Below are 14454 nucleotides of genomic sequence, written 5' to 3'. Positions count from 1 at the left end.
CCTCAGGGTGAGGGGAGGAGAGAAGCCTAGGGGGATCTCTTTATGTGTGAGCAAGAATGCATGTCTACATGGGTGTGTCTGTGTCTGGGGGCCTCTGCATTTACCTGTGTGGGCAGACATATATGGCTGGGCATCTTATCCAACATATGGCATGATTTGGCCCCTCTGTGTGTGTTGGGATGTGCATACGTCTGTGAGCACTAGTCTGTGTGTGTGCGTTTCGCCTCCAGCTCCGGGTTGTTATAAAAGGGAAAACCTGCAGTTATTGGAGAGCAGGCCAGGAGAAAAAAGCTCTCAGGTGGGAGGCAGGAACCCTGAATCCTTTCCTGTGGCTTTAAATAAAGCCTTCCCCTCTTGACCCTCGGTTTCCCCAGTTTTGTCTGGGCTTCCGAACTTCTCTATGTAGTTACAGTCAACAAACTCTCAAAGGGTCCTCTCTTTTGGCTGTGGCATCTGACAACTCCCTCCAAACCAGTATCCTTTTAGGTGAAAACCCCATTTTCCTTTGCTTGGCTCCTTACTTTGGAGAACAAGAGCAGGACCCCAAAGTCTAAGGTCCTTGCAGCATGTTATCAACAAAGCCTTGAGTGGTGCTCAGTCCCTAAGCTATTAAGTCAGGTTTGGGTTAGGCTGCCACCTGTATATATAAAAAAAATAACCCATCGCTGGTGAGTTTCTGACTCATAGTGACCCTATAGGACAGAGTAGAACTGGCTCATAGGGTTTCCAAGGAGTGGCTGGTGGATTTGAACTGCTGACAATTTGGTGAGCAGCCGAGATCTTAACCACTGTGCCACCAGGACCCCCTACACCTGATACACATGCAGGTACCCCTCCACCCACGACAACATCCTGTACTTGCTTTGTGAGTCACAGATTATTCCGAGGTGAGCTGATAAGGGGGAGTGGACGCCTAGGGCACATGAGTCACCCCCACCCTCCACAGGAAAGGCCAGGCAACTCAACCCCCAACTGCAGAGAGATGAAGGAGAAGGTGGCATCACTGGCTGTCCCAGGGAACTAAGGGGGGTCAAGAAGAGGACTGTTTCTGACCAGGAGTGAGATGTACTTTCCCTCACCCTCTTAATCAACTAACAATAACAACTTCATCTTCTGGGAGGTGGGTGGGGAGGATAATTTTTCCGGTTTACATCGGCCCAGCCAGAGAGGTGTAGAGACTTGTCTAAGGTCACACAGGGAAATGAGGGTGGAGCTACAGAGACCTAGGCGTCCTGGCCCCAGGCAAGCCACCTGCTGCTGAGCCTGGGCTTTCCTGGGGTCCAAGGGTGGTGAGAGGAGGAAGAAAGGAATAGAGAGGCCTGAGCTCCAGATCCTTCCAATAGGGAAGGGGAGGAAACACCTGGCCCCCTGCTCTGTCCTGGTTCCCTGCCCGCCTTGCCCCTCTCCCAATGCCCAAGATCCAGGGGAGCAGGAGCAAGGGTAGGGGTGGGAGTATGAGCACTCCTGTCCGCTTCAGCTCAAACCTAAATCTTCTGTCCCCTAGCCTGGGAGCTCTCCAAAGCAGGACCTAGCTCTCCTCTTTTCTCCCAGACTGTAAATTACCACAGGATGGCTTGGATATCCCAAAGACAGAAGAGGCCAAAGTTGGGTCCTGACTGAGGGGGCAAGGCAGCATTGAGATCCAGCCCCTGTTCCCCTTGCCAATGGTTTGGATGAGAAAGTCAGATATGGAATCCTGGACTTTTCCCATCTCCATCCACAACACCCCTACCCCCATCTCCCAACTAATGGAGTCTTTCTGGAACCTAGTTCCCACTTGTCCCAGGTCTAGAGACCCTGAAGAAGTCAGTCCTGAAGTCTTACTACAGCATCTTCTGCTGCAGCCTGTTCTCTCCCTCGGATTCTTCCCTTCTGACTCCTCTTCCCTAGGACTAGTAGCTGGTGGCTGCCCTGTAATTAGCAGGCAGGCTGCTGGGATGAGGAGAGGGTACACTGGGGCTTACACATGCCTACCCACCTTTCTGAATGCAGACCCTCCTGCCACCCCCCCCAACCCCAGGCTACAGGCCCCTCAGAGAGCAGTTGTCCTGCTGGCTCAAGGGCCCCACTTCAGGTTCAGATTCCTGTCCAGCCAACTCTGTCCAACTTCAATGTCTTGCTGATCTGCCAGTTGGCCTCCTGAACCCCAAATTCAAGCCCCACTCCCTCCCTACAGCCATTGCCCTGCCTCTGGCCTCTTTTTCTCCTCCATGGGCTCCTTAGGGTCTCCTGGTCTCCTTCTTTGCCTTCCAACCCATCCTCCACTTGGCAGCCAGAGGGACTCTTCTAAAAGGCAAATGGGGACCACGTCATTCCTCTACTTAAAACATTCAGGGCTCCCATTAGCCATTGCTTTTGGTGGTAGAACATTTGTTAATGTTCTAAGTGTAGAATGCTTTGGTTGAAGCAGGTGGTGGGGGCCAGGGCTCTGCCCACTTGACTTCCTCTCCACACCTCCACCTGCAGCAGTCTGTGCTTAAGTCCCTGGTGCTTGGAGGAGCATAACTTAAATACTCTAGCTCCTGGGATAAGAACTGTCAGTATAGCCCTTAGTATAGAGCCTAGGTCCTTCCGGCACTACCCATCTCTCGCCTCAGTCTCACTATTGCTGCTGTCTTCATGTAACAGGAAGGCAGCCATCCCTCCCGGGGCTTGATCTAGCAGTGTCTCCCCTGGAAATCCCTTCGCAAAATCCCTAACCAAATGTTTCCTCCTCCAGGAAGCCCTCTGATTTCCCTAGCCCAAATGATGCTCCATGCTCCCTTCCTGGCTGCAGGCACTGGGCTAATGCTGGGCCCCGCTTCAGGCCACTCCCAGGCAGCCTGTGTGCTTTCCTTCCCTCCTTGGCCTCTGGTTCTGACTCCTCATCCTTTGACTCCAATCCCACCCTGGTTCCAGGAGCTTTCCTGCTAGTGAGGAGGGAGATGGAAAGTCACAAAGCCCAGGGGCTCCAGGGAAGTGGTCCCTGAGGTGTGAACCAGAGCCCTCCAGGCACCCTAAGCCTTTTTGCAGTGATGGCCTGGTCTGTGTCAGCTCCATGTCACTGGATCCCCTCCTCCTGAGGCTAGCATGGGGCCGGACCAGATGTCTGGCCTGTTCCCCCCCAGGCTCCTCAACTAATCCCCATCTCCTATCTCTGGGTTTTATAAACACTGGACCCAGACTCACAGCCAGATCCAGACAGGGACACAGAGATATACACACAGACCTCCATGGATGCACACATCACATGGATGGGCCCTCATGGGCCCACACACACACATGCACATAAAAGACCTCCATGGGTACACACATGCACACATGCACACACACGTTGATATTCACACATTAGGAAATGTGGCTCTGAACAAAGAGGCAGCTTCTGGAATGGATCTTCCCTCCCATGTTGACTGTGTGATGTTGTTTTCAAGCCAGAAAAATCCACAATCTTATTTGAGTTGTAGGTCCTGGAGGTGGGGATGAAACTTCTCCAGGTAACTGATGAAGAAACTGAGGCTCTGAGAAGTGGGGGAAGACAGCTGTCTAGGTTTCCTCACAAGTCAGTGGCCAAGGCTTGGAGCTCAGACTGGCTCTGCAAGAGGCCTGTGCCCCCTGTCTGGGGTCTTAAATGCTAGCAAGTGGCCATCTAAGACACATTAATTGGTCTCAACCCACCTGGAGCAAAGGAGACTGAAGAACACCAAGGACACAAGGTAATTACGAGCCCAGGAGACAGAAAGGGCCACATAAACCAGAGACTACATCAACCTGAGACCAGAAGAGCTAGATGGTGCCCAGCTATAACCGATGACTGCCCTGACAGGGAACACAACAGAGAACCCCTGAGGGAGCAGGAGAGCAGTGGGATACAGACCCCAAATTCTCGTAAAAAGACCAGGCTTAATGGTCTGACTGAGACTAGAAGGACTCTGGTGGTTATGGCCCCCAGACCTTCTGTTAGCCCAGGGCAGGAACCATTCCCAAAGCCAACTCTTCAGACATGGATTGGACTGGACAATGGGTTGGAGAGGGATGCTGGTGAGGAGTGAGCTTCTTGGTTCAGGTGGACACTTGAGACTATGCTGGCACCTTCACCCTGGAGAGGAGATGAGAGGGTAAAGGGGGTTAGAAGCTGGCAAAATGGACACGAAAAGAGAGAGTGGAGGTAGGGAGCGGGCTGTCTCATTAGGCAGAGAGCAATTGGGAGTATGTAGCAAGGTGTATATAAGTTTTTGTGTGAGAGGCTGACTTGATTCACTTAAAGCACAATAAAAAAAAAAAGAGGCCCCTGCCCCAATTACCTTAACCCTGTGACTCTGGATCCTTCCTCAGCAAAGGGTCTAGCCCTCCCTCCCATCCCTCTGCCTCCTTAATATGATCCTCCGCTGTTCTCAAAGGGAGCTGAGAGCAGCTTAGGGACACCAAGAGGTGAGCTCAGAGTCCCTAGGATATGGGTCAAAAGGCATTCTGCTGGAGGTGCCTGAGAGGGACAGTTTATGTTCGCTGGCTCTTTGCCACCTTGCCTGTCCATAGACAGGGGGTGACTGTGCTGGTGCAGGATGAGCCACCTGCCCACCCCCCTGGCCTGGGGACACTCATAATAGGGTGATTCATCTCTTTTCTCTGTTCCCTACTCTAGTTCAGAGCCAGCTCCCCACCCTTGAGGCCCCAAAGCAGGACTAGTGTCCAGCACTGGCCTAAAAGTAGGGGTACACCCTGGAAAGAGGAGGTCAAGCTTGAGGAACTCAATGGGTTTCTGTACCCTGGCTCCCCACCCCATCTGTGCGTCAGCCCTGTGGCTGCTGACTCTCTGCCCTCTTTGGCTCTCCCCTCCATCCCCATAGGGTGTGAATCCCAGCTCAATACTGGGTGGCTGAGTGAGAACTTAGCAGGTGACTTTTCTCCAAACCTCGGTTTTGTCCTCTGTGAAATTGGGAGCATAACACCCACCCTGGGGGTTGTTGTGCAGAAGCGGGAGGCAGCACTCTCTAAGCTTGAAAATGTCTATATGTTTTGATCTACTCTCCTCCCACCCCTCTCCAAGGCTCTGGAAGAGGCTAGGAGGGCTGGTGGGGGCAGGGTTCTACTTCTCCTCACCCCACCTCTGAGTCCCTGACAGCAGGACCCATGTCTTCTCTGTTGGTTCAGGCTGCACCGATTCAGACAAAAAGAGCTTGGGGGTCAGGAAATAAAGGGCGTGCCACCCCTACCCCTTACCGGGCCCCAGTCAGCCCCTCTGATCCAGCAGGCTGGGACTTGCGTCTTCAGCCCTTCCCTCTCCTGGGAACCCACTCCCTCATCTCTGACCTCAAAGGACTCACGGCCTCCCACAGGGTGGATGGACTGTCAGGCCCCTTTCTGGGCTCAGCCCTTCCGCCCTGGTGATATACACATCTTGCTCAAGATGCCCTGGGAAGAGGTGAGGCCTCCTCATCTGCCTCCTCCTGGAGCTTGGCCTCCTAGGCAGCTGGCTCCCATCCTGCAATGGGCCCTGGCTTTCCTCCCCAAAGTGCAAGAGGGAGCCTACAGGGCTCTGGGTAAGCTGTGTGACTCAGAGGGTTGGGGCCCCAGCAAATTAACTTTTCTCTCTGTAAAACCACGTGGTCTTCTGCCTTCTGCTCCAGGGGTGCCACTCACAACAACTGCAATGAGGATGATGCCCCTGGGTTGTGCAGTGACCTACTTCTGCAGCCCAAACTCAGGCCAGCCTGGAGCTTCGGTGCCAGCATCCCCAGACCTTGATTCACCTGGTCCATTCCAGATGATCCAAGGAGGGCTGAGGGAATAAGAGGTTCTCAGAAGGCATTGTACCCTTCCTTGTGCTCTCATGCCCATTAAGAAGCACAAAGACCTACCCGTAGCTTCTTAGTTCCAGCCCTAACCACTCCCAATGTGCCTGTGTACATACATATGTGAACATGTGTGTACACACTAGTTATGTCTATGAATGAGTTGTGTGGGAGCACACGGAGTCATGGTCCTGAAGACTGGGCCATGGAGGTGGTCACAAAGGCTCTCTATGGGTGGGCTGTAGCCCTCGGCTTATAGCTAGGCACAAACATGCATGCACATGCAAGTACATGTAGGTACACATGTGTGAACAAGTGCTGATTAATGTAAACAAGATAAACAAATCTATAGTTACATGTGCCTGCTCCCTCTTGGTACAACACATGTGAACCCCTATGTGAGCTGAGTGTAAACACGTGTGTACAGGAACTTGCATGTGCCTGCTGGTGGCAGAATTGCTGCTGTTTTTATCTCTGGCCCTGGTTCCCAGACTCAGCTTCTGACAGGCTCAGGATGAAGCAGGGTGTGATGGGACACTGTCGGCTGGGATTCATATTTTTTTTTTCAGTGTTGAGGAGTCCCGTGCTAGTTCCTGCCCCATGCTGCCCTGTGGGAGGCCCTGAGGTGGTGAGGGTCTGAGGGGCTGAAGGGTGCATCACAGGCTGAGGAGAAGAGAGAAGAATGGCAGGGGTGCTCCCCAGCTCCCACAGCCTATGGTCTGGGCTCTGGCACCAGGAGGCTAGGGTTCTGTCTTGAGTCATAGGCTGGCAGTGGGGCAGTGGAAAGGCAGTTGGTGATGGTTTTCTGATTCACCATGGGGCCTCCCAGCCCGTGGGGGCCTGGTAGGGTGGGGTGCACCTTTCTGGGCCAAGGGCCATGAGAGGCTTTATGTGTAGGTTCCACATATGCGTGAGCCTATGACCAGGCTCTCATGTGAATGGGATCCCATGAGCATGTACACAGAGCTCAGTGTCTGCATGCAAGAGTATGGCTGGGAGCCTCAGAGTGGGTGCATGTGTGTGGATCTCCCTTATGTATGTACTGCATCAGTTCAGTTGTTGTTGAGTTGGGTCTGACTCATGGTGATCCCATGTGTGTCAGAGTAGAACTCTACCCCACAGGATTTTTAACAGCTGATTTTTCTGAAATAGGTCTCAAGGCCTTTCTTCCAAGGAGCCTCTGGTTGGACTTGAACCTCCAACGTTGCGGTTAGCAACCCAGTGAGTTAGCCATTTGTACCACCCAAGCTGCTATACCCCATCATTTGGGCCTGAGCCTCCTCTGATAGCCATTCTTCAAGGGGCAAGTGTGTAGGGTCCTTAGCCCACTTATATGAAGTCTTTCTAGAAATGGGGTTTCTTCTGACTCCCCTGGCAATGCTGCTAGAGACTTGGGGTGATGGCACATAGCCTCCAGTCCTGTGAGAGCAGGGACCAGGCTGCCAGGCCTCAGTTTCCGAATTATTAAATGAGACATAGGGGACAGGGTTGCCCATGACCTCCCTCAGATGGGACTGACACCAAAGCTTAGCCAGCTTAACCTCTTAAAGAGATAGACTCTCCCCTGGCCTGGGATCAGCCAGAGTGGGAGAAGACAGGGTTAAAAATATCTGGGACTCACCCTGCTGGCAAGCATGTGGCATGTGACATGTGACATGTGGCATGTCAGGACAACTGCAACTCAGCCTCTGGAGCCATGTGAAAAACACACACAGGTACATGCGTGACAAGCTCAGTTGTCCCAGCCATGTTCAACAGGCACGTGCACAGTCATAAGGGGTGTCCAGCAAGTGTGATCAGGCACACAGGACATGTGCAATGCGTGACCCCAGCTGTGTCCACAGCTGGCCAGGACAAGCAACAGGTGACCACGTACTCAGAGCACAAGGAGCAAGGGCTCCTGGGCTCTAGCTGGAACTCAGCACATGTGCTGGATGCACTTGGGACTGGGCCGTGAGAGGGTTTCTTCTCACTTGGGGCCCACAGCCTCCTCCCTCCCAGGCCCCCTACTGAGGCCATGCTGGGTCCAGCCATCCTCAGAGCTGCAGCCACTTCCTTTCCTTTCTGACATGTCTCCCCTACTCCCTCATCCCCATGGTGGAGATAACCACTCGACTCACTGTGAGTGGGCCAAGGGGTCCCCCTCTTTGGCAGCTCCACTCTTTCCAGCCATGGTCCTGCACACGGCCAGTACACCTGACAGTTCTTTCAGCCACAGTGACCCCCCATCTTCTCAGTGCCCTCCAGGTCCACCCCAGCCCACAGCGCCTCACACTCCCTGCGCCCCACCTTCCTCCTAGCGTCCGCCAGCCTTCCAGGCAGGGTGAGGGGCTGGGCCGCCTGCTCCCCCAGCCGTGGCCACGCGGGGCGAGGCGGGCGGGGCCGCAGGCGGGCGGGGCCGCGCTTCCCGCACTCCTATAAAGGGCGTCACCGTCGCTGGAGGCCACTGCTGGCTGCGCCCGCCAGTCTCCCCCGGACAGAGCCGCCGCCTGCCCCCGCCATGGGTCGACAGAAGGAGCTGGTGTCCCGCTGCGGGGAGGTGCTCCACCTTCGCTACCGGCTGCTGCGCCAGGCACTCGCTGAGTGCTTGGGAACCCTCATCCTCGTGGTGAGTGGAGGGAGCCCGGGAGCCCTTCTCCCTGCAGCCCCGAACTCCCTCACCCCGCTGTTCACCCGAGGGGCTGTTTTTCGCCCTTCAAGACAGCGCTGACCCCCATTTCCCAGCTCTGACCCCCAAGGCTTGACTACCTCCAGACCCTCTCTCTTACGTAGCTCTAACCCCGTCTATGACAGCTCTGGCTCTTGCCGGAATGACAGCTGTTACTCCTCAGTGCCATCCCTGATTCCTTACTCTTCCACAAGGGGTCACCCTGCAGTCTGGGACCTCCAGACCGTTCCTCTCACAGCCCCCCAGGGTCCCAGGGTGCCAGCCCCGGGGAGGCAGTAGCACGGAGGCAAATGAGTTGTTAGGTTATTTGGGTTCTGGATGTCTGGTCACTAATGAATAATTAAGCTTGAGAAAGTCCAAAAGTTGCAGTGAAATGAGGACAGTTTGCCACGGGCGGGGGTAGAGGGCGGAGGCCAGGCGGACACCAAACAGCAAAGTGGGAAGAAAGGAGAATCCTGAAGACAGGAGGCTGTTGAATAAAGCTGGGGCCCAGAGTGCAGAGCAGAGGATGGGCGTCCTAAAGTTACTTCCCTATCAGTTCCCCAGGCAGATGCTGTCAGCTCCTGTGCAGAGGTTGCTGGCACCTGCAGTACTGCCCAGCCTCTTAGTTACTCCCTGGGCTCTCTGAGTCAGATTACTTTCCCCACCTGGGCCATTACTCAGCCCCAGTTATGCCACTTTTCCCTCTGGGTTGTTCCTGGGTGACTCTGTTTGCACTTCTTGGGCCTGGCAGACATACCAGTTACAGTCTCCATTTCCTGTCCCAGTTACTTCTCTGAATTTCAGTTGCTCAGGTGGTAACACCTGTTTTCTCCTGGGTTACTTCTGGGTCAGTCTCTTGATTGCTCCAAGTGGTTGGGTTCCTGCATTCCTGCCCAGCCCCAGCCTAGGGCAATACAGACCAGCCAGGCCCCTGTGGGCTAGGAGGCTTCACAGTCAGCAGATAGGGGTGGCGATTGTTGTTGCTAAGTGCTGTGGAGTTGATCAACTCAAAACAACCCCATGTGAAAGAGTGGATGGAACTGCCTCATAGGGTTTTTCGGGAGCAGATAGATCATCAGGTCCTTCTCCTGCGGAGTCACTGGGTGGGCTCCAATGACCAACCTTTCAGTTAGCAGCCAAACACTTAACCATTGCATCACCAGGGCACTTAGGACTGGGGGTAGCCCACCCTAAAGTGGTGGCAGTGGTGGGGCAGGCTCTGTGGGAAGAGGAGGGCTGAGACTCACCTCTGGCTGTGGAAAGCAGGAAGGAGGATAAGCCAGGTGGGGCAATTTGTCCACAGCCCCTAACAAGACCAGTGGTCCTACCAGTGTCACCCCACCCTGTGCCAGTATGGGAGTTGGGGGAGGTGTTTATCACCCTCCTGCCTCAGCCCTTGTGTGCCCTACTAGCCACCTGAGTCATAGGTACAGCCAGGACAGGGGAGTGTCTTCTGTATTGTAGATGGGATTACCTATGGTCTACCACGTATCAGCTCACCTCCCCACTCAGAGGAGCAATCAGTCCTTAGGCTGCACCAGGATTTCTTGGTTTATCCCAGACCAAAAAAGGAGGGTGTCATGTTTGCGGAGAAGGCTTTCAGGCTCAAGTGGGTGTGAGGCATCAGGTGTCAGTGAAAAGCAGAAACTCAAGGGCTACCTGAAGAGGAGCGGCCAGGCCTGGAAGACCTGGGGATGGGTGAGGGTCTGACTGCATACCTCTGTGGGTGGGTTCCTGTAGCCTGCAGTGGTAGAATCAGGGCTAGCTTTCAGTGAGAGAAGCCCCTTTATCTGAGGTACCTGGTGGGGGAGAGTGGCTGGTCAAGAAGACTGGGGAGAGGAAGAGGAAGATTAGCCCCAAGGTGGTGGAACTGCTCTGACAGCTCCTCCCTCCAAGGCCTCCTGGGATGGAGCCAGGTCTGGGCCTCAGGCAGGCAAGGAGCTGAGGTCAGGAACTGCCAAGCTGGGCAGGGTGCCCTAGACCCTCACGTGCCTGCCTTCCCACTCTCCCTGCCCCCCCATACACCCACAATCTCTGATCTTTTTTCTCACCTGCCTGCACACCTTTGCCCTGCATTATTGCCACTGGCATCCCCACTATCTCTTTTTGAGGGATGATAATCAAAATGCTTAACAAGCCAGGACACTGAGCCACTGGAATGAACTAGGGCCCTTAGCATTTGGGCAGGGTCCTGGAAACTACTTAAAACCTTTAGTTATGGGGAGGTGAGAGAGGAGACCTGGGGCAGGGGCTAGAGCACTTTGGGGAGCTCTCAGGGAGCTTGGAGTGATAGCTCTTTACCAAATGGTACAGAAGAATTTTTATATTTGAACAAGGGGAACAGCCATACAGGACTTTCTGTACTTGTAGAACGCCAGGGGTATACTGTAACCCACTTTAATCCCCTTTGTCCCTATCAGAAAGTTCAGAGCTAACTCCTCATTGGACTCAGGGTAGTGAGAGGAGCCACTCAGATCTCTGTCTTTGGGACCCCTGAATCTGAGTGGGGACCCTGGACTGCTGAGGGCAAAGAGGTCAGGGTGGGTGGAGAGAGGAGATGCACCTTAACAGGAACACGTTAAGGAAGACCCGTTGTGGGGGTGCTGAGAGGGGGACATGGAGAGGACTGGGGGCAGGGGCTCTGACATCCCAGATTCAGAGGAAGTGGCTTTAGCCTCACTTCTGAGGCAACTGCAGCTGGGGAATTCAGAGTGAAAGCCTCCCCAGCTTTCTGGGGAGAAGTTGTGCCAAGGTGAAAACTGTTTTCCTACACCCCAGTCCTGCCTGGATTCAAGCCTATCAGTGAAGATGTCCCAAGCAGGTTGTGGAACCCAGTGGTAGGCTCTGCTTCCAGTCTATCCCAACTATAATATTAAAGCTGGGACTTTGAGGGTGGCAGGGCATGTCTCCTTCTTCTAGGGGGTGTGGCTGGAGCAGGAGGGGTTTGAGTTGGGTTCTAGAAAAGCCCTCCAGCTCTCCGGATAGTGGCAGGCAGGGGTTGCTGGCTTCAACTTTTCCCTCTGGAGTGACAACTTCTGGTCCTCAGCTGGGCGTCACCCTCCCTGTCTTGCTCTATTTCCTGCCACAGATGTTTGGCTGTGGCTCTGTGGCCCAGGTCGTGCTCAGCCGGGGCACACATGGAGGCTTCCTCACCATCAACCTGGCCTTCGGCTTCGCTGTCACTCTGGGCATCCTCATTGCTGGCCAGGTTTCTGGTAAGGCCTTAACCCCACCCACAGTCCTTGACCCCAACAGCATTCTCACCAGGTGTCCCTCTGGGGACTGGGATGAGGGAGGGATTCCCAAGGGCAGGGCATAGCCATGGCCTCAGCTTTGGGCCCTAGGGACAGGCGGGAGCAGAAGGCAAGGTAGCTTTGGAACTTAACACATAGAACCTTCGACTCTCACCTTGGAATCAGAGATTATCAGAGTTAGCCTGTTACATAGTCCAACCCGCCATCCTGTATAAGAAACCCTTCTCTGCATCCTTGTTTGCTGGGGCCAGAGAAGAAGAAGATGTCAGAGGCCGTGGCCTCCCCACTATGGCAGGCTGTGGCTAATAGGTCCCATCTACCCTGTGCCCAGGGGCCCACCTGAACCCTGCTGTAACCTTTGCCATGTGCTTTCTGGCACGCGAACCCTGGATCAAGCTGCCCGTCTATACCCTGGCTCAGACGCTGGGAGCCTTCCTGGGTGCTGGGATCATTTTTGGACTGTATTATGGTAAGCATCCTGCAACCTGCCCTCTTCCACTACCCCCTCCCCTCTGGCTCCAGGTCTGCTGGCAGCAGGCCTTTTGCTGACAGACAGCCAGGGCCTGCCCAGGCCTTGGGCTCATGACTCACTCATTCATGCACAGGCCCAAGGTGGGGGGCCGCGAGGGAAAGTTGGGCAACAACAGCATCTTGGTCCCTCCACCCCACTCTACCCCACACCCTCCAGCTTCAAATAATACAGCAGTAATTATACTCACTCCTGACCCCTGGGAGGGTTGGGAGGGCCCAGGGTGAGCAGGGAGGCTGGGCTCAGGCCTCTGCCATCACCTGCTCTGAGCCTAATCTCTTGCCAGATGCAATCTTGGCCTTTGCCAACAATGAGTTTATAGTCTCGGGCCCCAACGGCACAGCTGGCATCTTTGCCACTTACCCCTCTGGACACTTGGACATGGTCAATGGCTTCTTCGACCAGGTATGGGCTGGGGACATGTAAGGGGAATAGAGGGGGGAGGCCAAAGCTGCTCCAGGTCATTCATGGGGGACAGGACTCCTCTACAGTGGTGGTTTCTCAGTACCTGGGGATGCCTACGTCACAATCGTGGTGGCAGGTCCTTATAAAAAATGCAGAACCCTAGCAATCTGCATATTTAACCAGCTCCCCAGGGGATTCCTGTGGCTCAAAAATTCTAGCACCACTGCTCTAGAGAGCAGAATTTGGAGATGAAGACTACGAGCTAGAACGGAGCCAGAGGACAGAAGAAGGGACCAGAGGGTGGGGTGGAGCTGCTCCTCACCCCTGTGCTCTCCCACTCTCCAGTTCATTGGCACCGCCTCCCTCATTGTCTGTGTGCTGGCTATTGTTGACCCAAACAACAACCCAGTCCCCCGTGGCCTGGAGGCCTTCACCGTGGGCCTGGTGGTCCTGGTCATCGGCACCTCCATGGGCTTCAACTCCGGCTATGCTGTCAACCCTGCCCGAGACTTTGGCCCCCGTCTTTTCACCGCCATCGCTGGTTGGGGCTCTGAGGTCTTCACGTGAGTGCAGCCCCCACCCTAGCTTGCTCCAGCCTGCTTCTCCTCTGCTCTGTCCTGCCCACCCCTGAACATGTCTGTCTGCCCCTCAGGACTGGCAAGCACTGGTGGTGGGTGCCCATTGTCTCCCCACTCCTGGGCTCCATCGCTGGCGTCTTCGTGTACCAGCTCATGATTGGCTGCCACCTGGAGCAGCCCCCACCTTCTACTGAGCAGGAGAATGTGAAGCTGGCCCATATGAAGCACAAGGAGCAGATATGAGTGGGCAAGGGCCATCCCCACTGCCCCCTCCCTTGAGCATCCACTGACTGTACAGGGGCCACTCTCTAGACACCCACTCATGACCTCCCTCCCAAGCTCCCTGCCTACCCCCCAATTGCTGGACGGCTCCCTTAAGGATTTGTCACTGGACCCTGCCCAAATGAGACCTCAGGCCACTGCCCTTAAGCTGTGGTGGGACAGGGAGCCAGGCCAACACATCCCTTTGTCTCCCAAAGGAAGAGAATGGGCAGCAAGGATGTGTGTGTGTGTGTGTGTGTGTGTGTGTGTATGTGTTTCTCCAGATGTTCAGGGCAAGGAACCCAGTGCAAAGGATTCTAGCCGTGGGAGAAGCCTGGAGGAAGGGACGAGGTGATGTGTACATATGGAAGGAAAATGCCAGGGGTGTGTTCATTTCAGGACCTCCATATAGAGGAGGGTCCTGATAAATGTGTTTCAGAGTATATGTGTGTCTGCCCTTTTTTCTAAGGGGGGCTTTTATAGGCTTTTGGGGAGGTGGGGTAGGAATATATAGGGTTGGGGGAGGGGAATCACAGCCTGGGTTTGGAGTTCTGGCTTTATATAAGTAGAAGCCATATAATGTGCTCTGGCATAATCTAGGCCTGAGCGGGTTGGGGTGAAGCCCAGGTCATAATTTTCATGTTGGCTTAAAAAAAAAAATATATATATATATAGCAGATGTTACATACAGTCTTAGAGTTAGGGGTTGAGTGACTTCACTACAAATAGGGTCCTCACTCCTTTAATCCTCCATCAGTATATGCACTTCTTTGTCTTTTATAAAAAAAATAATAAAATGTATACCCCAAACTGCTGATTGTGCAATATCTTTGCTTTCTCTGCTGATTCTCTGGACCCTGATAAGGAGCGTCAGTGCATCTGGCTACAAATACCCAAAGTACCCTGCTGGGTGTCCTTAACCTGGCCAGTGTACCCTGGGGGTGAGGGGCAGTACTCCAGCCCTGCTCTGGGTGGCGGGAGTCAGTCACACAGAGGGATCAGAGAGCCT

The 14454-nt window shown here is 54.3% G+C and overlaps 1 protein-coding gene across 1 annotated transcript; it reads left to right on the top strand.

The window, feature by feature from the left end:
* The first annotated feature begins 8215 nt into the window (after positions 1-8215).
* Positions 8216-13932, top strand: AQP3 (aquaporin 3 (Gill blood group)). Its single transcript, XM_049897070.1, has 6 exons — positions 8216-8376; positions 11507-11633; positions 12004-12141; positions 12488-12606; positions 12952-13169; positions 13259-13932. Exons 1-6 carry the CDS (start codon positions 8269-8271, stop codon positions 13425-13427), a joined length of 879 nt encoding a protein of 292 aa, XP_049753027.1. The 5' UTR covers positions 8216-8268; the 3' UTR covers positions 13428-13932.
* Positions 13933-14454: the final 522 nt, after the last annotated feature.

This window comes from Elephas maximus, chromosome 9, assembly GCF_024166365.1.
Source record: "Elephas maximus indicus isolate mEleMax1 chromosome 9, mEleMax1 primary haplotype, whole genome shotgun sequence".
Lineage (NCBI taxonomy): Eukaryota > Metazoa > Chordata > Mammalia > Proboscidea > Elephantidae > Elephas > Elephas maximus.
Note: the sequence above shows the minus strand (reverse complement) of the source record. Positions and strands in the feature narration are given on the sequence as shown.